Source organism: Spermophilus citellus (genome assembly GCF_964194105.1).
Source record: "Spermophilus citellus genome assembly, chromosome: 4".
In the NCBI taxonomy this organism is placed as follows: Eukaryota; Metazoa; Chordata; class Mammalia; order Rodentia; family Sciuridae; genus Spermophilus; species Spermophilus citellus.
In genome coordinates this window covers 41,862,659-41,886,441 of record NC_138185.1, presented here as the reverse complement: position 1 = coordinate 41,886,441, position 23,783 = coordinate 41,862,659, and the positions used below count along the sequence as shown (strand labels likewise).

Genomic DNA, 23,783 nt, shown 5'->3' with positions numbered 1-23,783 from the left:
GGGGACTGGGATGGAGCTCAGTGGTAGAATGCTTGCCTAGCATGTGTGAGGCCCTGGGTTCAATCCTTAGCAATATATATAAAATAAAGGTCCATCGACAACTAAAAAAGAAAAGAAAAAGAGGAAAAATGAGCTAGAAGAATCTTCAGTTTCTGAGACTGTTGCTATCCATACCAGCACTGTATCACCTAACTCTGCTCATCTTTTACATGAAATAGACTTCTACCTTGTTTAAGTCACTAAGTGATTATTTTAGATACTTTGAAAGAGGTTTTGGTAAAATAAATCACAGTGTACATACAACAGTGAACATTGTAATACTCAAAAAGAATGAATTAAATCTTCTGAAGCATATTAGTAGTATATTCAGGCATATGGAGATGGCATCCTTTACATGATATATATTTTATATGAAACAAGCAATTTTCAAAAAGGCATAATTGCGTGTTACCATTTGTGCAAAGAATAAAAATATATTGACTGTATGTTTGTAAGTGTATCAATATCTCTTCCTGGGAGGGCCAAGGAAAGGAGCTGGGGAACTGGGGAAGGGAATGGAAAGAGACTTTCAGCTCTCTGCCCTTTTGCACCTTTTGAATTTGTTCTTTGTGCATGCATTATCTATTTAAAATAAATAAGTTTTTTTTAAATGCTGAGTTGTCCAGCATGTTTCTTCGTTTATTGATGAGGCAGAAAGAAGACAATAGCTGGTGGGGGAGTACCCAGGGAGGGCACAAGTATTGTATAGGAGGTGGCACAGGTCTCCAGTCATTGCTAATAACACTCTATTGGAACCAGCTGATGGGAGAGATATGCAAATGAATAAGGCATTAGCAGTGAGATCCAGAGAGAAGCAATAGGTCAGGAGGAATCTGTGTGACGAATTCAAGAAGACCAGGTTCAGACCATGTGTGCTTCTGCCCCAAACAGAAAAATCAGCAGAGAATCACAATGCATAGTTGTTTGCATATGGAGAGCAAAGAAGGAAAGTGGCTGAATTCTCTAGTAAGCCTCTGAGTATGACAATTTGTTTACTGCAGTAAAGCATTTCTGCCCCCTCCCTTCTTTCAGCCTGAGAATATTATACTTTTACATAACAATGGGGTTTGTTGTTACTTATTTGTACATACATGCAACATAACAACATAATTTGGTCAATATCACTCCCCAGTACTTCCCCTATTCTTCCCCACCTCTCACCCCAACAGATCTGTTCTTAAAAGTAGAAGCTGGAGGGATATGTCCTTTTTTAGGGACAGAAAACACATTTAAATAAGAGTGATTCCAGGAAAGTTCTTGAGTGTTTTTAATACTACAAAAGGAAGTGAAGAGTTATAATCTTCAGGTGTAATCTGTGGGGTGGCACCAACTAAGGTTGAGGAGTTTTGCCTTTAATAAATGTGCAAAGGAAATTGGCATAGATGCTGCTAGAGATATAAAAACACTAATCAAAGTTGGACTGAATGAGTGAAAGTAACTCCAGTTAGAATCATTAATATCAACTGCTCAATTAGAGAGCCAAGTTGCTCTCATAAATGGATGTTGAAGATCAAATTTAAGTCTTTGTAGACAGCAATAAACTGTATGAACATGTTGTTAGCTTCAAAAATCTGTGCTATGCATATAGTAAAATGGGTAAGAAACACTAGCAATGCCAAGTGCTGGTAAAAATAAAGAACAACTAAAACTCTTACCCGCTGCTGGTGAGAATGCAAAACAGTGTATTTTGGGGGAATGGTTTTGCTTTTTTAAAAAAAAAAAAAAAAATTATATATATATAGTTAAACATGCATTTAGCATAGACCAAGTAATTCTGCTTTCTAGGTTTTTACCCCAAAGAAATAAAAACTTAGACTCATACAAAACCCTGTATGTGAACATTTACTGTGGCTTTATTCACAATTGCCAAAAATTAGAAACAGCTTAAATGTCCTTTAACTGGTGAATGGATAAACAGTCTGTGCTATAATTAAAAACCAATCAGTAACACAGATGAATCTTAGATGTATTACATAGTACCAAACTCCAAAGACCACATACTATGTGATTCTATTTATATGATGTTCTAGAAAAGATAAATTATAGGAACACAAAGCAGATTAGTGATTGCCAGAGGTTAGTTACAGGGAAAGATCTCCAAAAGTACACATGGACTAGTAGTATCAGTCCTCCAATTTTGCTCTAATTCTTCAATGTCATATGCTCTGGATATTTTGCCTCTCCAGAAAAATGTTAGAATCAGTTTGTTGGTATTTGCAAAATAACTCTTGAGATTTTGATTGGGTTTGCATTAAATATAACCATCATATTTGGAAGAACTGAACTTTTGAAAATATTGAGACTTCCTATCTACAAACATGGATTTTCTCTCCGTTTATTTAATTCTTCTTTGATTTCTTTCATCATAGTTTCATAGTTTTCCTCATGTAGATCTTAAGCACAATTTGTTAGAGTTATACCTAAGTACTTCATTTTGGGGGGTCCTAATGTAAATGGTATTGTGCTTATAAATTTCAAAAATTCTATTTATTCACCTCTGGTATATAGAAAGTGTTCAAATTTGTATATTAGCTCTGTATCCTGCAAACATATTATAGTTGATTTTTAGTTCCAGGAGTTTTTGCAATTCTTTCAGTTTTTCTACACAGATGATGATGTCATCTCTGAATAAAGTCAGTTTTATTCTGGGGTCCCAAAGAAACAAAAATGCACATGGGAATTTTGGAGGGTGACAGTACCATTGTATATCTTGATTGTTGTGAGATATACACCTGTCTGCATTTGCCAAAATTTATTGAACTGTAAACTAAAAACTATGACTATTACTGTATGATACCTCAATATGCCTGACTTTAAATTGAAAAGCCTGTATCTTGAGGGAGATGTCTTAAATGGCAAAAATATTCTGAATCTTATCTAAGTGGTTACATGGTGTATGGGTCAGATTTTCATCACTGACCAAAATACCTGACAAGAACAACTTAGAGGAGGAAAATTTTATTTAGGCACATGGTTTCAGAGGTCTCCATCCATACAAGGACAATTTCATTGCTCTAGACCAAAGATGAGGCAGAGCATCATGGCAGAAAGATATGGTGGAAAGAAGCTATTCTATTCTTGGCAGCTGAAGCAGACAGCCAGAAGAAGGAGGAGGGACCACAGTGAAAATGCAACCTGCCAAGTTATGCCCCCAGTGCCTCACCTCCTCCAGCCATCTTACCTACTAGCCCTTACCACCAAGTCAGTCCACTCAGATTAGGGTGGACTAATTAGGGTATAGATCTCACAACCCAATCTCCTCACCTCTGAATATTCCTGCATGAACACAGGAACATTTGGAGGGAGCTCATATCCAAACCATAACACATGGTTATTATTATGGTTTGAATATGTCTTATTCCCCACCCACACATGTTGAGGCCTAATTCTTCAATGTGGCAGTTCTGGGAGTTGGGGCCTAGTGGAAGGTTTTTGGGTTATGGGGGCAGAGCACTCATGAATAGACTAATGTTGTCTTAAAAGAGTGAATTCTCCCTCTGGTAGGACTGGAATAATTACCTTCAGAGGGGGTTGTTAACAGATTATTTTTATGATCCCCTTCTATTTTGTTTCTTTTGAAATGCTTTTTGCCCTTTGGATTTTTGTCATGAGCTGAAGCAGTGTGATGACCTTACTAAAAGCTAGGTAGATGCTGACTTCGTGTTTTTGGACCCTCCAGAACTGTAAGCCAAAATAAATTTTTATTTTTTTTTTGCGCATGATCTAGTCTTGGATACTCTGTTATAGCAACAAAAGAGACAAAGATAGTATATACATATGAAACAATTTATTCAGTTGTACATTTTATATTCATATATTTATGCACCCCAGTTATTGTAGTTTATATCTTACAGAGAAAGAGAGAGAGATGGATGTTGGGAAAAAAGATTAGGATTAAGTGACTCCCTACAATCCTGTTGGAAATAATATGAGACCCTGAGTATAGTGCTTGATAATGTTGATAATGGCAGGAAGGAACACTATGGACATCCAAGACAAATATCACCAAAATCACAATCCAGTTTAAGGCTGACCCTTTGTATAAATGTGTATTTTTTTCTATCTCTTAATTCAGTTTTGCTTCTGCTTATGAGAGCTTCTTTTCCATTTCTAGCAATTTCTCCAACACATCTCTGCCGAGGAGGAGAGTTAAAGAAGGAGGTTGGAATTCAGAGGACACTGATATCTAAGTTCAGACTGTAATATTTAGAAGCTATATAGCCTTCAGCAATTTTTCCATATTTTTCACCTGGCAATTATCTTTTTTGTGAGTTGCACGTGTAAATATAAATTTTACTATCTCAGGGGTCTTCATGAGCATTACAAATCTCTCAGCAACAATTTTTTCCTCATATTTTTATTGGTGTATTATAGTTATACATAATGACAGTTTTTTTGTTACATATTCGTACATACACACAATATAACAATAGAATTTGGCCAATACCTTTCCCTAGTATTTCTTCTTTCCATCCCATCCTCCCTTCCTCGGGTCCCTTTCCTCTACTCTGTTCATCTCCCTTCAATTTTCGTGAGTGCTCCCTGACCCCAGCCCTCCTCTTTCTTTTCCTTTTTCCTCTCTAGCTTCCACATATGAGAGAACACATGCAATCCTTGACCTTCTGAGTTTGAATTATTTTGCTTAACATAATCGTCTCAAGTTCCATCCATTTTCCTGCAACTGACATTACTTCATTCTTCATTATAGCTGCATAAAACTCCATTGTGTATATATACACCACATTTTCTTTATCCCATCTGTTGATGGACACCTAGCCTGATTCCATAGTTTGGCTTTTGTGAATTGTATTTCAGTAATAACTTTGTGTTTACTATAGTAAAACTCCTTTCTGGCATTTGAACGATTTTTAGCATACTTTCTGGGACAGAAACAGTGACTCTAAGAACTCCATGACCTCATTATCAACTCATGCGCACAGGGTCAATTGATTTGGATGATATGAATTCTGTTAATCCTTCCCTGGAGTGCACTAGGGCAGAGTCCCACTTACTTATTTTATACAGAATAAAAATTGCTGCGGCTCCTAAGCATTCCAGCTTTCTTTCTGGAAACATGCGGAAGTTCAGATGTGTGCCAATGCCCTATTGGCAATCTATCACATTCACATGTGAGCACAAGGGTTTCTGTTCAACATGGATTTCAGAACATGCACCATGTCTGAGGTCAGGGGCAAAGGGAACCCAAACACAATTTGGTATACAGAATTTTTTTTTTTTGTTTTGTTTTAGGGAGGATCCATGATTGGGCAGATGGAATTTAATTCTAGGTTAGTCACTCAGTGTTTTAGAGTCAGTGTCTCTGGGGAACTCATCATGGAGCTTCTCCACAGTTTAACCTGTTGCCATCAAGTCCTGGACTTTATCCCAGAACTACAGAATGAGATCTTGGCCCTGTGTTTTTCTGTCATGAGCCTTAGGGGCTGCTTTGCTGTGACGGGACCTTCTATCATCCATCTGTCAGTTTTGAAACACTTCCCCTTTTTTTGGTTCTAGAAATGCAATTAAGCAAGTTACTTGAAACTGTACCTTCAGTAATGTTACCAAAGGTTTGAATAGGCATAGGGTGGGTTAAAAGGGTAAAGATTTAATCCGGTGAAAAGGATGAATAAAATATTTTGTGTCTTGGCTTAGTTTTATACCATAGCATTTATCTTCTTATGTAAAGAGAGCACAAATTACTATCCTGCCATCTTCTATACTGTATTGAATTACCAATACAATTGGAATCAGCACTTCTGGAAAGTGCTGATGGCCTATTTTGTACTTGTTTGTGTTAATCAATGTTAATTACAAAGCAAGCACAAGGGTTAATGAATTATAATGAGCTTAATTAAGCTTGACAGTAACAAATGGCATAACCTCTATGTTATGGCTTGGTTTAAGGAATAAAAAGAGACAAAATAGGCCAGAAATCATCATGTAGAAATTCATATTTATATACTGGCCACACAGAGAACAGAATAGTGTAATGAGTTTGTTGGTTTCGCTAATTGTCAAGTTAAATATTTACCAACTGGCATTAGTAGGAGAATAAAGAACTGAGAGACTTGTTCTTTCGTAATCTTATTGTGAGAGAAAAAGGAAACCAAGTTTTAAAATGTTCTGATGAGCCACAAATGAGCAGTGGTAACCATGCTGCAGAGCATTTAGATGAGGAAACCATCACCTTAGTTGGTGCAGTTGAGGAGGACTAGGGAAGAGAGGAGTCAAAGAAAGAACTGCATGGAGGAGAGGAGAGAAGGCATTTTGCTGGATACACAGTTGGAGCCCAAATTTGGAGGTGGAAATGCTGATAATGTGTTGAGAGAGCATACATGCATCTGTGAATCTACTTCATTGATTCAGGTTCCACAGAAGATGGGGAAAAGTCACATTGTAAAGACTATAAAGACTCTTTCAACTCTCAACTCTAAAGACCCTTGAGCAAGGGCCCAGAAGACAGATGTTTTTATGTCACTCACAGGTCTATATGATTAAAAAGGCCCCTGAATTATTTTTTCTCATTATATGAGATGAGAAAGATTCAAGCAATACACACATATACCTTGTTTAAACAGCAACCATCCATGTTTTTGTTCTTAAGTTTACACATCGCCTTTGTAGTTCTGTTGGTCTGGACAACCTTAATCATTCTGGGCTGCCCTCACTCAGGTATGTGATCTCCTGATGAGTTGCATGGGCTAGCTGGTAGAAGGTGGCCCTACTCACAAGTTTGGTGGTTGGCTGGTTATTGGTTGTTATGCTGGATTTGACCAGGTCATGCATACCATCATTCAGCAGTCTGGCAGGGGCTTGCTCATTTGACAACAGCTGGGTTCCTAGAGTGGGTGTTTGGAAGCATTTGATCTCTTGGTCTTGGAAATAACATGAAGTCAATTCTGCTGCATTCTGTGGGCCAAAGCAAACTACAGGGCCAGACATATTGAAGAGGTGGAGAGACAGATTCCACGTCCAATTGAGAGGATCTGCAGAGTGACAGTGCAAAGATTACAAGGCAGGGGGAAACTTATAACTGTATTTATAATTTTTTTTTTTTTTGGTGCTGGGGATTGAACCTAGGTCCTTGTGCATGCTAGGCAAATGTTCTACTACTGAGCTTCACCCCCAGTCCCTATAATTATTTTTAAACTCTTCATACTCTGCTTCAGGTGAAGAGGCTTTCTCACTATTCTAAAAGTAGAATATGCTTTCCTAACTGGGCATTTTTTCAAGGTATTTCCTCTGTTTCTAAAGTCATTTCCTCACCCTCCTCTTGGCAGTTTGAATTCTGTCCCTCCTAGAAGGCACAGCTCCAAAATTAATGAATCCATGAGATTTTTCCCTATCTTTTCAACCAAATCTGATTTTTCCCTCTTAAAAAGTTGAAAGGCTGCCACAGACTTTATAAAGTCCATCAATTCTGAACTATTTGTGACCATAGATATAGTTATATGCAATTGAAAATAATCTTTTTCATCTTAGAAAATGGCTACCTGCTTATAGCTTTACTAAAATTGCTAAGTAAGATTATTTTTATAGTTACTTTGGAGCTTAGGTTTTCTCTCAGGCTCCAAAGTATACTTTTCAAATTATCTTTGCTTTTAATGTTTAGTATGTTAGAAGGTTCTCAATATACCTTTGAGTTTTATGACTTAGAGAATGAACAGGGTACTTGATTTGGTTTTGTTATCTATGATTTCTGTCTCTGATACTGTGTTAGTCAGCCTGTGTCACTATGACCCCAAATACCTGACCAGAACCATTTAGAGGAAGAAAAGTTTATTTGGGGTTCATGGTTTCAGAGGTTCAGTCCATGGTTGACAGACTTCATCGCTCTGGGCAGGAGGTCAGGCAGAATATCATGGTATAAGAGTGTGACAGGGAAGAGCTGCTTTACTCATGATAGCCCGGAAGGAGAGAGAAGAGAGAGAGAGAGAGAGAGAGAGAGAGAGAGAGAGAGAGAGAGAGAGAGAGAGAGAGAGGAGCGAGTGTGGGATGAGGATGAAATATAAACCCTAAAGGCACACTGACTTCCTCCAGCCACACCCTATACACCCTGTGTATAGCTATCACTTAGTATAGTAGTACTTTCAAATTATTAATCCATCTAATAGATTAATCCACTGATAAAGTTACAGCTTTCATAAACAAAATCATTTCACTGCTTTATTAACATTTCTGCATTAACACAGGAGCTTTAAGGGGAACACTTTATATCCAAACCATAACAGAGTTATTTGTTTGAAAACTGGTAGAGCACTTGTTTTTGTTTATTGGCTCACTGAGTATCTCCTAAATCCAACTGAAGTCCCTTGATACAAGACACTCCATAAGGAGATGTTAAGTGTACTGTGTGAATAATATTTATGGTCAGTACTTCTAGCACATAGGAAAACTGATGGGTTTATGAGATGTCAGCTGTATCCTAAGTCCCAATTTAAATGTACCAGTGTGCTGTTTATCAAGGTTTCTAAAAAGTCAAGTTTGTGAGAGAGAAAATAAATTTTATTCTTCAGGGGCTATGAAGAAAACAAAGCATTGCTGATGGGGACATAGTATTTTTCTTTTGATAACATTATTTCTAGATGATTCAAATGTTTTGAGGTGGAATGAACAATCTATTGCAGTGCTATCTCACTTGGAAATGAAGAAGCTAAGATTCAAGGACTTTATATTACAACTTTTTGGCAATAAAGAGATTGCTAAACATCTGGAAGAAAATTTCAACAATAAATGAAAATCAAAATAAATTATGTCAAAACAGAACCAATGCATACACATGAATGTACCCCACCCCTCACTCTACCCTATTTGTGACAAATTTAATGCTCTATTCTTAGGTCTCAAAATCTTCTCTTTTTCTCCTTTCCATCACAATTCAACTTTTTTTAAAATAGAAAATACCCTTTGCCTTCAGTAGAATTCCTCTCTCTCTCTGTCTCTCTTTCCATTGAACTTTTGAGACAGGGTCTAAATTGCTGAGGATCTCTTAAGTTTGCCATCATCTTGCTGGCTCCAGAGTCACTGGGATTACAGATCTCTGCCACTCTGCCGTTGCCTTTAATTGAATTTTTAAATTATGGGTTTTAGCCTTTTGATGTCATGGACCCTTTGTATTGTTTAGTGAATGCAAGTTTTAGAATATTTTTTAATGCTTAAAACACATAAGATTAAAAGGAAAATCAACTAGTACTGAAATACAGCTAATAAAATATTGGAAACTGACTTTATGAGAATCATATATGTGTTTTTATTAAATAACAAATTCTAGTGGCAGTATTATAGCAACTAACAAAACTTCACAGTTCAGTAGTAAGTGTTAAGAACTATTTCAAGGAGTTGCATCAGTTCTAACACAAATATCTGTGACTTCTAGTGGCATTAAAGTCTTAGGTGTTACTAAAACTAATGCACTTTACTTAGGGGCAATTAAAGATGTAATTTTTACTCCTTGTGCAAGTTCTTCGACCTTATGATAGATCTGCTACTTTTGTGTCTCTTCTGAGTCTCAATGCCCTCCGGGTGGGAATCCCCTCCCACACTGGCACTGGATTGGCCATGTGACTGCCTCTGCCCTAGGGGACAGAATAATCTGATTCCTACATAGGCTCAAGCACTGGATGTGCCCTCTTGGAAGGCAAAATAATTCTACAGAAAAAAAAAAAAAAAACTGGTCTAATCTTTATGAATATGAATCCCCCCAACTGAGCCCAACCCCCCAGCCATGTGAGATGAGCAATCTCCAAATGTGAGAAAGAACGAATGATTTTTAAATCGCTTAGTTTTGGGCAATTCGTTCAACAATACATAAATGATATGGAACCCTGAATGGCATCCACTGACCTTTTGGGCCCCTGATTTAAAACCTAGGTGAGTTTTTCATTATCAGTATTTTCAAGTTTCCACACAAAATTGCCAGCGATCATGCACTCCCTTGCTCCTCAAAGCGTGGGTCATGGATCAGCTGCATACATACTCCCGGAAATGGTTGGAAATGCAGCATCTCAAACATTACCCCAGACCTACCGAATTAGAATTTGCAGTTTTATAAGATTTTTGGGTGATTTGTGTAAGTATTCAAGTTTACAAAGCACGGGAAAGTATGCGCATTAAAGTTTGAGAAGATGAGCAAACCCCTTGTAATCTTCCATTTCAGAAACGTATTTGACTCTCTGTAACAGTGAGAGATTCTGTTAAATCAGTGCCTGTTCTTACAGGACTGCGGTGAGATGAAACCTCAGTGCCTCTGTTCAAAGGCTGCAGGTGTGCAGTTGGAGGTCCGGCTACGACGGTCTGTTTTGTGTTAATTGGCAATGTCACGGAAGAGCGGGGAGTTTTAAACATGTGCGGGCCTTTTGAAATAAATTAACAAATATATGAACAGAATCTCCTAAACAATTAATCAAAACCAAACTAAGCCAAAACCCAGAGAAAATCGCTTTCATAAGTAACTTAGAACGCCTTCTGAAAAGTTTAATACTGGTTTCTTTAAATTGGGTGCCAACACCTGGGGCCTTGTCCCCAGCAGGAGCACAATAGCTACCGCCGAGCAAGCGTGCGCATATGTATGTGGGGGGGGGGGGGGCGTCGGCGGCCACGAAGTTTGTCCTCAATCAGCTCCCATATAAGGCGGGCCCCGCCCCTACCCAGGGCAGCTAGGAAGCCGCGCTGGCTCCCCCTCGGCGTCTCTAACCAACCGGCTGTTACTACGCATGCCCGGTCCACTCGACTGCTCCAGATAACTGCACTGAGTTTTCCCGCCGCCCATTGGTTGAATCTGCACCCAGCTCAGTGCCAGCTAGGAAGAAAGCTCAGGGTTTCCAAGGTTCTAGAAACAAAGGAGACGCTATTATGATTCTAGTCTAGCTGAAGAATTCTAGGGAAGATGATGGAATAATGATTCGTTGTCTCCGTGGGTTGTGGGTTTGGAGGCATATAATTTCATTTACTGCATTAATTAAGCCCACGGAGTTCCTGATTTTTAGATGAGGCAAAAGCCTCGAGATAGTGTTGTAGCTGGGGCTCACTACCAGTATCCCTGCTACCACTTCTTGAGGGGCTCCCATTATTTGAACAATGGCCAGTGCTGGCCAACTCCTGGATGCTGTAGGAATGTGAAATACCAGTGGGGACGTGTAGTGTGTGAGGGCAGAACCTCCCTTTGTGCCCCAGTTAGGGATGTAGAGGCCAAGGTTGACCCGCACATCGCAGGTACTGGCTTTAAGGGAGTGGCAGGGCATTTAGTGGACTTACCAGTTGCCATCTTTTAGTGATAGGAAGGGCTGGGCTGTTGGTGCCCATCTAACTTGAAAGGGACAGCAAGAGGAAGACAGGTCATGCCTTGATTAATGTGACCAGCAGGTGACCCTGCGGTTCACTGGTGGTCTTTTGGGTTTGTGTGAAAGAATACATGCATGCATGACTAAATGAATGGATTTCATTTTACAATAGAGGGGAGTTAGGTGGAAGCTTACTTACACTGGAAGTCCTGACCTTTAAAAAAGATAACGGTGGTTCTTCTAACTCCTTTATGATTTAAACCAAAATTGCTAACTAACATAAATGCAAGCACTTTTACTGAGATCTGATTTCAGCCAATACAACATTCCCTCCTGCATTTAAAACATCTCATACTCTTTTTATTTTCTTGGTACCCGAAATTGAGGGGTCCAAAACACATGCTTGGACATTTTTAGAGTCAGCAGAGAAAGACTTAGAGTTCACCGCTAGCAAAGTGACCATCATCTTCTCTGAAATAATTTCAGTTTATTCCTCTGTAAAACGGATGGGCTGTAATTCATGCACTGCTGGTAAAGCCAGGTCTTTGTTAATGGTTGAAAATTCTGTTTTTGTTAATCGGTCTCCGGGATTGTGACCCTAGATGGCAGTGATCGACTCCTCCCGAGTTTTTCAGGGGTGAAGATGAGTTTTTCTCTTGCAATTATCCGCGGATGATCACTCTTAGAAACTTCCCTGCTGCAGCCAGCAGGGCTGCAACCGGCGATTTGCCACGCCCCTGGGTATCCTGGCCCCGCCCCATCTCAGCCTAAGCATTCTGGCTCCGCCCCTTCGCGCCGCCTCCAAACCTCGGTTCTCGGATTTTCCGGGCCGGAGCCGCTCTGGGCATGCTCAGTGGCCTGGCAGGTGGGGCCGCCGCGCGACTCCAGGTCCGGCCCGGAGCCGAGGGGCGGGGGCGAGTGGGAAGTGGGCGGGGGCCGCGGGTTCAGTGGTAGAGTCGCCGGCGGCCGCGAGGCGCTGGCCTGGTGGGAATCCCCGCGGGTCGGACCGGGCCGGGCCGGGCCGAGCCGGGCTGGGATGAGCAATGGCATCTGTCAAGGTGGCCGTGAGAGTCCGGCCCATGAATCGCAGGTGAGTGGGACAGCTCGTCCCCCACCCTTGCCTTACCCCCACCTAGGGGAAGCTGTTCTCTAGCTCTCCTGAGAGGCCATCCTGAATTTAAGTGTCAGGGGCAAGCTCCCGGCCCACCTGATCCAGGCCGGGGCCTCTGGGGGCCTGGAGAACTTCGTGTTTTGCTGCCTTTTTCACTCTGTCCTGGAGGGAATCCCTAAGGGTAAAGAGTTCAAGAGGCCAGGAAGAAGATTTCCTATAAACTGTCCCCAACCCAATAACTTGGGGAAGTTTGCTCGTTTCCCCTTTAAAAGCATCAAGGTATCACTTCCACGGAGATACTTGGGGGGAACTTGGGAATGGTGAGGGGGCACCGTGAGATGTCAGGCGCAACCCTTATTTGTGCCCACTCAGAAGTTCTGTAACTATTAACCACGCTACTTTTTTAATGTCTTAGAGATGATTTAGAGTTTCGGAATGTGAACCCTAACTTATAAATAGTAACTTAGCAGTTCTTAACCTCGGCTGAAAGGAGGGGATAGGAGAACTTAGACTAAAGTTTTGACTCCTGGGAAAAAAAGTCAAGGACACTTTGCCCTTGTTTGAAATAATGCTGAGAGCAAGAATTGTGAACACGTGTAGAATTTAATCTTGTTTTATGTTTCTACTAAGTAATGCTTTTCAGAATTATTTCACTTTTCATTCACTGAAAAGGAACCTGTGTTTGCTTTTCAATGACCTTTTTATAACCTGTTAAGAAAGATACTTTGGAAAAGTTACTTTTTAAATTGGTTTAAAAAGAAAGAATGAAGTATACTTAAATGGGATGTACTGCAAATTGTTAGACACGTTTCACACAAAGCAATTTGTTTTTATTAATTTCTAAACTGGGTTGTTGGACATTTGACTTACCATATGGCCTCTCCCTTTTAGTCATACTAACAACTTCTAGAGGTCAATGTTTAGTCATTCTGACAGCTGATTAGGGCATCAGAAGATCATAAAATCAGGAGATTTCCAAACTTCTTGACTTACCTGAATCTATTTTCTCCATTGTTGAGTAGGAAGTCATTTTTCTGATTTGGAACCATTGAAAATAAGTATTTTTAGAAATCAGGGTGAGTTTTTTGTTTTATTTATTTATTTATTTATTTATTTTTGGAGGGAGTATGTGTGATTTTTTTCAGGTTACTTACTTCTAAAGCTGTTTAGGGAAGAGTTTGACTTTTCTTAAACCATAAGAGAACATTTATGTTTCTTTTTATATCCAGTCATACAAAATAAACAGACCCCAAAGTCATTTAAATGATTTAAAAATAGGATTTTCATGTGTTAGTTGTTCTTTTTCTTCTTTGGAATAATATGAAACATACTAGAAAACTATATTAAATAATTTAGAAAGCATTTATTAAGCACCTACCAAATACACAGCATTGTGCTGTGTGCTATTCAGAATACAGGGTGAATGAATGTCTGATGAGTGTCTTCTAGGAGTTCCCTGTCTGGTGAGGGAGGGATTGTATATTGATATGACTCTAAAAAAACTGGGCCTTCTGGCAAAGATGCTGTGCCTTGACAATGTATACCTTAAGTCCAGGTTCATAGACCACTGGCAAGAAACAAGCCCAGAAACTGTGTGCTTTGTGGAGTTAGATTGAATTGACGTTTTTGCTCAACAGGCAATTGGTGGCATCAAAATTGGGGCATGACGGAAGGAAGCAGTTGACTAGGTTAGAGGGGAAATGGGAAGGTGGGATAGAGATACCAAGATAGTTAACTGACATAATTGACAGGATTGGCAGCTCCACGGATCAGAAGGAGGGTTTAGAGGAAAAATGTAGAGTCATTAACTGAGTTTTGATGCTCAAAGAGGTGAATAAGATTTGGGGAATGGATGGTGAAGTTGTTGCTTTCTATCTTGGATATGTTGAGTTACACGAAGTATAGTTAAGTGTCACTGAAAAGTGCTATGTGTATATTGAAGGAGGAGATTCATCTCTGCTAGAGGTGTTCAGCAGAAGGTTGGAAATTTGGTTTTAGGTCTTAGACCAGGATTGTCATTGGGAGATATTTTGCATGTAGGCAACAGTTTTAATGTTAGGTGAGAAAGAAAGGGAGCCAGGAATTGGACATTGGGGTATAACTCTTCTTAGGATTCCAGGGAGAAGAGTGGCTTACAGCAGATAGAGGACAACCAGCCCAGCAGGCTGTCATGGTGGGAAGGGAGAAGGGTCCCCTGAAGATGGCTATGTTTGGTGTCAAGTGTTACCAAGATGATATGACAGTAAGATGAGGTCCTTGGTATTAGAGATGAGGATACTGGTAACCTTCCAAAGAGAGTTTCAGGGAGAGTCAAAGATCCAGAATTTGGCAGTAAAGTCGAAAGAGATATATAGGTGGTCATTCAAAAAATACTTGACCTAATTCATAAAAAAAGATGTGCAAGTTATAATGGTGATAAACAAAAAAATTTTTTTCCAGTGTGCTTGGCAGATATGAACCAATGCTGGTAAAGGAAGGGCAAAACAGACATCTTCAAATTGATAATGATAGAGGGTCAAAAATCTCTGAAACTTTCATGTTGGAAAAATTGATAGTAATTGTCAAGATTAGAAATTGGACCCTTTAATCTGGGGATTTCATTTCTAAGAATTATTATGGGGATTATATTCCTACCTACCAAGCTGAATATATAAGGATGCTTGCTTGTAACAACAAAACCATAAATGACGTGAATGTAAAAATGTGGGGAATTTCTTAAAATTAAGGTCTAAATCCTATGGTGGAACGCTGTATGCAGCACTTAGAAAAAACATTGATCTTTCAAGCTCACTAAGATAGGGAATTGAGAAAAGCAAGATGTCATACACACATAGTACAGCGGCTTAAAGTTGTGTGTATGTACATACACACACACACAACTATAGCTGTGTGGGACAATTCATAAGAAACATAACAGTGGTACCTCTAAAGAGGAGGCCTGATGAAGAATATGTTAGGTAAAGATGGAAAGTTTTTTTTTCTTTGTTACTGTTTGACTTTTCACATTACTCATGCATACTTTTATAATGAATAATTAACAACTTGTTTATGTAATTTTTAAAAGTTACCTAAAAAGAGCCATTGGTTCTGGAGAAAGAACTTCCTGTTGGTTTTCCATTAGTGAAAGTTGTTAAAAAAATTTTTTTGATGGTAATTTTTAGAGTAGTGGAGCCTCAGGCCAGGGGGTGGCAACCAACAAGATTAAAGGGGCCTGGAGCTCAGTGTGGATGCTGTTGTAGCCAGAATCTTATGAATGGGGGCAAAATGGTAGGATACCGAGTTTTTGAGTTAGGAGCCTTTATAGTAATCTGTCCTTGTGTGGAACAGGAGTGCATGGTTCCAGCCAAGATTTTATGAGTTTATTTGTTTATACTGCCTTATGGCTTATGTGGCAGAAGTAGTCATTCCAGATGCAAAGGAGCAATTATCTTGCATAGGCATAATAGCAGCCACCTTTATTGAGAGTTTGCTCTCTGCCTGACTCTCTGACAGTAGTATCAGGTACAGAATCTAATCTTTGCAATGCTTTGAGCAGGTGGAGACTTATTGTTATGCCATTTTACAGAATGGGAAACATAGCTGCTTAGTCATTTTGGGTGGCTATCAAAAATACCATAAATTGGGTAGCTTGAAAACGGCAAACATTTCTCATGGTTCTGGAGGCTGGCAAGACCAAGATAAGGGTCAGGCAGACAAGGTATCTGGTTAGGGTACCTTGTTGCTGTGTCCTCACCTGGTGGGAGGGGTAAAAAAAAGTCTCTTGGAGGATACTAATTTTATTCATAAGGGCCCTGCCTTCAGGACCTAGTCACCACGAAAAGGCACCACCTCTTAATATCATCTCAGTGTGGGCTAGGTTTCAACATTGGAATTTTAGGGGGCACAACCATTCAGACTATAGCACAGTTAACTTGCCCAAAGTCACAACTATGCTTTTCAAATGAGTAAATCTTTAGCAGAAACTTAATTGTGTTCATAATTTTGGGGGCAGAAGTTTAGCAATTTGTATATTAATTATTATACACATTTTTTGTGACTTCTTCTATGTTCTTATTTATGTCTAGTCTTTTTTAAAAAATTGGTTCAATTTTTGCATTTTTATAGGTTTAATTTATTTTCCTCTGAAGAGACAATAAAATAATAATTTGGTAACTAATTGGTCTTACTTCCTTGTTTTCTTATGGAAAAATCTAGGTGATCCTCCAGGGCCATCTCTTCCACCCCATTGGTCTGCCAATGTTGAAAGGGTCAGGGTCTTAAGACAGAATGCCTGGGCTAAAATTTTGCCTGTTATTTATGAACTGGGTAAATTTGAGCAAGAGACTTAATTGTTTTAAATCTTAGGTTTTTTTTTTTAATCAAATGGTGATAGTAGTTACATATAGCTTTCTAAGTTATAAAGATGAGGTTTCCTCCCTACATGTTTTTGAATGAGAAAATACATTTTAAATTGTACATCTTGTGGAGAGGAAAAAGGACCCATGAGGTGTACATGAATTATATGCAATTCATTCTTATACTTGCTATTCCACCTTACTCTGTTGTTTCATTAACAAATGCTGTTTGTATCTCCATATGGTACCTTGTATCTAGCAGAGGCTCCAGAGATTTCTTGTTGGGCCAGGGATATGGCTTGTAGTAGAGTGTTTGCTTAGTATGGTTGAGGCCCTGGGCTTCATTCCCAGCACCACCACCATCACCACCAATATAAGTAAATAAAGAAACAAATAATTAAAAATTAGCTATTACTATTATAGTTTAATGACTGTACCTTTATTCAAAAACAAATATTAAAAAATGTTTTACCAAAAAATATTTATCAAGGACTGGCAGTGGGCCACCTTTGTGACTGTTTTCTCATCTAAGGCAGAATTCACCTAATTCTTTCCCTTTTCTGCCTGTTCTCAGGCTTTCTTCTTGATTAACCTCTCAGGTAGAATTTAATGTCATGTTTCTCAAGTTCAAAAGAGAAAGTAAAAAATGCCACTGGTATTCTGACTGGGATCAGTATCCTTAATACTTTCTGGAAATTGGCATTGCCAGCTCATTGTACAGATGAGGAACAAAGACCCAGATGGTAAAGTCTTTCCAGTGTAAGAACAAGGTAGTAGCAAAGAGAAACTAGTTCCTGGTTAGTGCCAGGGTTCTGTGATGATGACAGATACTCTTGTGTTGAGGATGGGAAGGGATCTGTGGAGATGCTTCCCTTCCAGGTCCCATGCTCATCTCTCTGGCTTGGCAACTGCATTTCTTCTCCTGCCAAATGACTTGACAGAGGGTTTTTTAATCCTCATTTTATGAAGGAGAGAACGAACTCTCAGGTAATAGTGCTGGGCTGGGCCTGCTCCAGTTCCGTTTAGGGCCCTTTGTGTGGGTACTTGTGGCCTCAGGATTCACAGTTGACTGGTTTCACAGATGACAGGAGCCTTTGGCCTCAGGAAAATGCTGGTTTAGTGGTCCTGAAGGCACTGCCACATCAGTGACTTGGTGGGATGTGATGAATTCTCTAGGGGACTCTAGAGCCTGGGGGAAGCGCTCTCCTGGATGTTCCGCACAAGAGGGTGGAGTTTGAATGGAGTCCTGAGTGGGTATTGTCAGAGACCATTTTCTGATACATAATTGGTAAGTACTTGGGGATGCTTTTTGGAAGTTGCTATTGCCAGCCCATTGTACAGATGAGGAACAAAGACTGCCCAAAGTCACACACTGGGACCATATAGAGTCAGGATTTAAACCCAGGTCTGTCTGACCTTATTCTAACTCTTTAAAGTCCTTCCATGAGGTATAAGACTTGATGAGGGGAGGATAGGGGATGACTGGGAGGTAAGAACAAAGTTAGTCTATTAGTAATTTTAAAGAGCAGTTGAAAGTTTTTGTAGAATTAGTTGAGAGGGGCTTTTCTTTGTTAAACATGGGGGTTTGGGTTTTTCTTCTCTAAAGTCCTGTGCTCACTACTAGTATATAGCTATTGGCCACATGAACTTTAAATCAAAATTTCAGTTACTAGGCACTTCAAATGCTCCGTAACCACATGTTAAACAGCCTACATACAGAACATTCCTACGACTGTGGAAAATTCTGGGCAGTATGGTTAAACAGGACTTGATGAATGCCAACCCTGCCACTCCTAGCTTCATGTCCTGGCACTTTAGTTGTGTGCTTCAGTTTCTTCATCTGTAAAATGGTGGTCTTCACAAAACTCTCCTCATTGGGCTGAGATGGTGATGGAATAAGTAACATTTCTGACAGTGCCTGGTCCCAAAGTAAAAGTTATATAAATAAATATCAGAATCTACTAATGGTTTCAATATAGTATATATTGTTCCTACACAAACAAGAGGATGCAAATACATTGTTGAAAGTAGTTATCTATGGATCATGGAATTAAAAGTGACTTGCAATTTGATTTCTTTGATATAGTCTTCACATAACACATCTTTTATAAGCATGTGTTATTTCACAATAAAAATTGGTGTTTTCTGAAGTTTCATCTAATGGAAATAATAATAACAGCACAGCAACAATGAACACGTATTTACTGTTTGCCAAGTGCTGAGCAAAGTACTTTTTATACTTTTTATACATGCCATTGACTTTCCTGACTATTTGTGTCACAGAGTTCAGGATGCCTAAGTGCCTGGTGACCATAAAGAGCTGAAATATGGCCCATGATGATCCGATTCTGGACTAAGGTGGAGTAGTGAAAGGAAAGGCAGCATCAAAGAACAAAATTTACAAGCAAAACCTATTTTTATTATGAAAATAACACATGCTTATAAAAGATGTGTTATATGTAAGATCGTACCAATGAAATCAAATTGCAAGTCACTCTTAATTCCATGATCCATAGATAACTACTTTCAAACAGTGTATTTACATCCTCTTGTTTATGTAGGAACAATATATACTCAAGTGGAAGACTGACTTTTCCCAAAGGTGGTAATGCTGGGCACAGAGCTGGCTAGGGTGGATGAGGGTACATGATGGCCACTTGAGTTGGTTCAGGATGCTGATGGGAGATCCAGGGATTAAGAGGTGAGATAACCCACCTGGATGAATCATCAGCTCTGCAAATGCACATTTGGAGGTCATTATGTTAGTGGCTGGGTGGATTTTTTCATCAGAGGAATCAGATAAAGCACAATTGTTTCAGGAGCAAGTCTCTTATTGTTATTAGAACGTTACAGTCATACATAGTAGTTGGGTTCATTTTGACAAAATCATACATGCATGAAATTTGATTTCAATTCCTGTTCCTCACCCCCACCACTCTCCCTTTCCTCTTTCCAGGAGCAAGATTCTTATTGAGACTTCTTGCTGGAGCAGAAGGGAGACATAGCACTGACCAAGAGAGTGTCAAGCTGGCTGTGGGGGACAAAGAGGGAGATATATTTTTATTCCAATGAAAGGGTGGTAGGGCTGGGCTAGAGTTTAAAATGTTAATACATTCAGGTGCATTTCAAAAGACGTTTTTCTTTTCCTTGGTCAGTGTTTCAACCTTGAGGGTCAGGGTAGTATTGCTGTATCCTGGCACCAATTGTTCATCTCTCATATTGATGCTGCATCCTGCATAAACATCTTTACACTGCAGTTTGAGTTCCTGTAGCTGTTGAGAGACTAGATAGGTGGGAGGCTGGAAGAAAACACAAATCATGTAACAAGTTAAGGGTTCTGGGAGTTTGCTGTTTTGGTGACTCCTTAACAGTTTTATCTTTTATGTTGATTGTCCTTGGAGAGTCATGGCAGGGGAATCCTGGCCTTTATGATGCACCTGGTTGTTGCAGCTGATAAGACTGAGAGTTGAAAGGGTAGGGAAAGGCACATATCATGCCTTTTAATAACAAGCCAAGAGTGCAGGTAGGAGGGCAGAGAAAAGCACATGCCATGCTTTTAATAGCTAACAGGCTGTGAGTTAAGGTCCAGGAGTACATTTGCCCTTTTTGGTGGGGTGAGGAGTTGGGTGGGGGCCCTGACTATCTCTTCCCCCACTCAAGAGTTTTTACTGTCTACATAATGCTGCTTTTCATGGGGGTTCCTGACTGTCCCAACTTGAAGGAAGTGAATGTTGTCTTTCAGAACACCACAATAAATGAGAGCAAGGGGATAGCAATACTGTGTAACCAGGGTCGAGACCAGAGCTCTTCAGTAGCTGGCTGAGGGACCTGGGTAGTTGCTGTTACTCTGTAAGGTTTACTTGCTTGTTATATAAAACAGCAGTGCTCCCCAGTGTGTTCCAGGGACAGCTGTGAATTGTTGAGACTCTTGTAGGGGGTTCATAAAGTCAAAACTGTTTGCACAGTAGTACTAAGGTGTTATGTACCTTTTTTATTCAAGAGTTTTTACTGTCCTCATAATGCTGCTTTTCATGGGGTTCCTGAACTCTGTCCCATCTTGACGATGGTGACAGCTGTGATGGAAGTGAATGTTGTCTTCCAGAAGACCACAGTAAATGAGAGCAAGGGGATAGCAGTACTGAGTAATCAGTATACAGTGTTTTCCATATACCTTAACTATGATGTCTACTGATGTTTTGGGGCTGTGGGCTGTGCATTTTGTTTAAAACATTTCTCAGTTTTAATTTCTAATATGGTAATTTTCACTGGATATGATTGATGTTAATAAAAACTCATTGGGCTCCTCAGTAATTTTTAAGAGTGTAAAAGGGTTCTGAGGTCACATTTGAGAATTATTGTAAAATACTGCTGCATTTGTTATTGGGGAGAAAAGATGAAGTAGTGTATATAGCTTCAGCACACCTCCATGTGTGTACCATCAGTGAACCATTGCGGTTACTGTTTCTTTCCATCACTGTTGTTACTGACAGCCACAATTAAGGAGGCAAGGGTGGAGGACTGAGCATTCGAGGGTGGGTGGATGGGGAAGCAGGAGAGTAGACTGTCATGCCTTGCCTGGGTTCCAGGCTCTGGAAGGAGAGAGCTCACCTGGTGTTGGAGGCTCTGCAGGTCAAGGCCTGAGCCCATCTGGCTGGGTTAGGCCACCAGATTAGGCTAAATGGCTCTGGAGGGGACTATTCAAAATGAGCTATGGGAGGTGCTGCCATAACTGCAGGAGGCTGGGGGATGTGTGTGAGCCACTAGGGCATGGAGGTGGCACCTGTTTATTGCCCTTCCCATTAATGGTGAGATGAAAGGAAGGAGAGAGCCTAGATCCTGTTTACCTGGGCAAAATTTGGCTCCTGTAATGACATCTTTTCAAACTCCTTTATTCCTGTTGGAGGCACACAGTCTGGCTCAGATCCCACTCTCACCTGGGCTTTGCAAACCCAGGCTTGGCAGAGGACAGGTGTTTTGTCTGTCTTTTTGTTTTAACAAAGAAAGAGCAGGTAGGGAATTAGGGGTTGGAGAAAGGAGGCTAAAGGGACAAGGGAGGGAAGTAGGGGTTGGCTAGATAGAGAAAAGGGAGTTTCTCCCGTGGGGAGTGAGAGCTCTGATGGTTTGGGTGGGCTTCCATCAGGAGGGCTGTTGCTCTTCTGACTCCTAGAGTTCAGAGCATGTGGAAATTTTTTCTTTCTTTTAGGTGAACTTTGAAAATAATGTGAAATAAATGGCTTGTTTATTTTTTATTTAAAATATCTTTAGTGTGCACAATATTCAAGGTATAAATATTATGAATATAACATATAGCATTTTAAAAAAGCTCTTTGATTACTTAGAGTGCTTACTAAACATAATCTGAGATTAAACTTCTGTTGCTTTGCTACAAAGGTGGAGAGAGAGAGAGAGAGAGAGAGAGAGAGAGAGAGAGAATGTGTGTGTGTGCGTGTGTGTGTGTGAGAGAGAGAGAGAGAGAGAGAGAGAGAGAGAGAATGCTAGCAAGCACGTGCTCCAGAGGGAGAGAGAGAAATCCATGTGTGTCTTTCCATCAGGAGAGTTTGTTACCGAAAGCTGAGTCCTTGTCCCTATGCCAATCCAATAACAAGAACATGGTTTTGAGAAAAAGGAAAAAGAAGTTTTATTGCTTTGCTAGCAAAGGAGAAACACAGGGGTCTCCTGTCCCAGAGGCCGTGATTCTGCCCATGAGCAGGAACAGGGGTCTTTTAAAGAGGTAATTCAAAGGCTACATTCCACAGGTTCTTTGTTGGAATTGTAATTCACTTGTTAATTTGGGAGTTAGTCCATTTCTGAGATCTTCTGGTACCATCCCTAAAGTCTGGATAACTTAGTTTCTATGGTGGGTGTGTACTCAAGGACAGATAAATCTGCTTAAAATGGGGAAGAAAGGTAGCTCTGTTTTCCTTGAGATTAGGGAAGGGGAGAGATTAGGGAGGAGTAGGAACAGAGGAAGGGAAAGAAATGTCCATTTAAAAACTAAGTTGCAGTGGCAGAGCAGCAAGGGCTGTATTCAAAGCATGAAGTGGACCACTATTGCAAGGTTATTTGAGATATCCAATTGCATAATATAAAGCCCTTTGATCTAAAATTGTTTTACTTTATATACTCTTATTTCATGATTATTTTTCTAAATCAGTTCAATAGTTTTTTATTCACAGGTTTAGAAGTGGGATGCAATATTACCAAAGTTTTTTTTTTTTTGGTGAAAGAAAATGTGTTAATTATAATTAAACTTGCAACTCAAGGGAAGCTGTGATGGTGTTTTGTTAATACCTGGCCCCATACTGAGGACTGAGAACCTCCAGTTTGTTTCCATGTTTTTGTTATCTCCACTTATGAAAAGATGGAGTCAATTCTTCAGGGGAGGTCCATGCTGGCCCCCTTGGACTTGGGCCTCTTCATCTTGTCAGGCACCAAGAAGGCAACTGCCAAAGAGGGCCTCCTGGGAAGCGCCATCATTCTTACTGGCTCTGGTGTGGGCATTTGTGTTCCCCGCTCTCTCCATCTCCCCATATACTCATTATTCACCTTTGCTGCCCAGTGGAGGAAAATAGCTGTTTCTGCATTTAGCAATTTATTCAAAGATGTTTGAATAAATATCAGTGGGCTCTATATACTTTATTATAAATTGAGAATGTTAGTGCTTTCAGTGTAATGGTCTTGATAAGTAATTTTGGTCATTAATAATTATTTCTGGCTACTCATTCACTTACTAGAAATTCTAAATCCCATGTGGTCATTAACTAATTTTATTCTTTTGTTTAATATTCATTTTTTAGTTGTAGTTGGACACAATACCTTTATTTTATTTATTTTTATGTGGTGCTGAGGATTGAACCCAGGGCCTCACACGTGCTAGGCAAGTGTTCTACTGCTGAGCCACAACCGCAACCCTCTAATTTTATTCTTAAAATTAGCTACTGCAAGGGTGATGATCATTAGCTCTGGTTTATAGATGAGGAAACAGGATCAGAGAAAGACCAGGTCATAACTCAAATGTCA

At 39.8% G+C, this 23,783-nt stretch overlaps 1 protein-coding gene across 4 annotated transcripts in view; it reads left to right on the top strand.

Annotated features, from left to right (window-relative positions):
• Positions 1-12,160: 12,160 nt before the first annotated feature.
• The window catches only part of KIF16B (kinesin family member 16B), a 311,644-nt gene continuing 300,021 nt past the window's right edge, over positions 12,161-23,783 (top strand). For 2 of the 4 annotated variants that reach the window (XM_081289713.1, XM_081289712.1), the window contains exon 1: positions 12,161-12,408. In XM_081289713.1, coding sequence (XP_081145839.1) covers positions 12,362-12,408 — 47 coding nt within the window. In that variant the 5' untranslated portion in view covers positions 12,161-12,361. The remainder of the gene's footprint in view (positions 12,409-23,783) is intronic. The other 2 variants (XM_081289710.1, XM_081289711.1) reach the window with 1 other exon arrangement.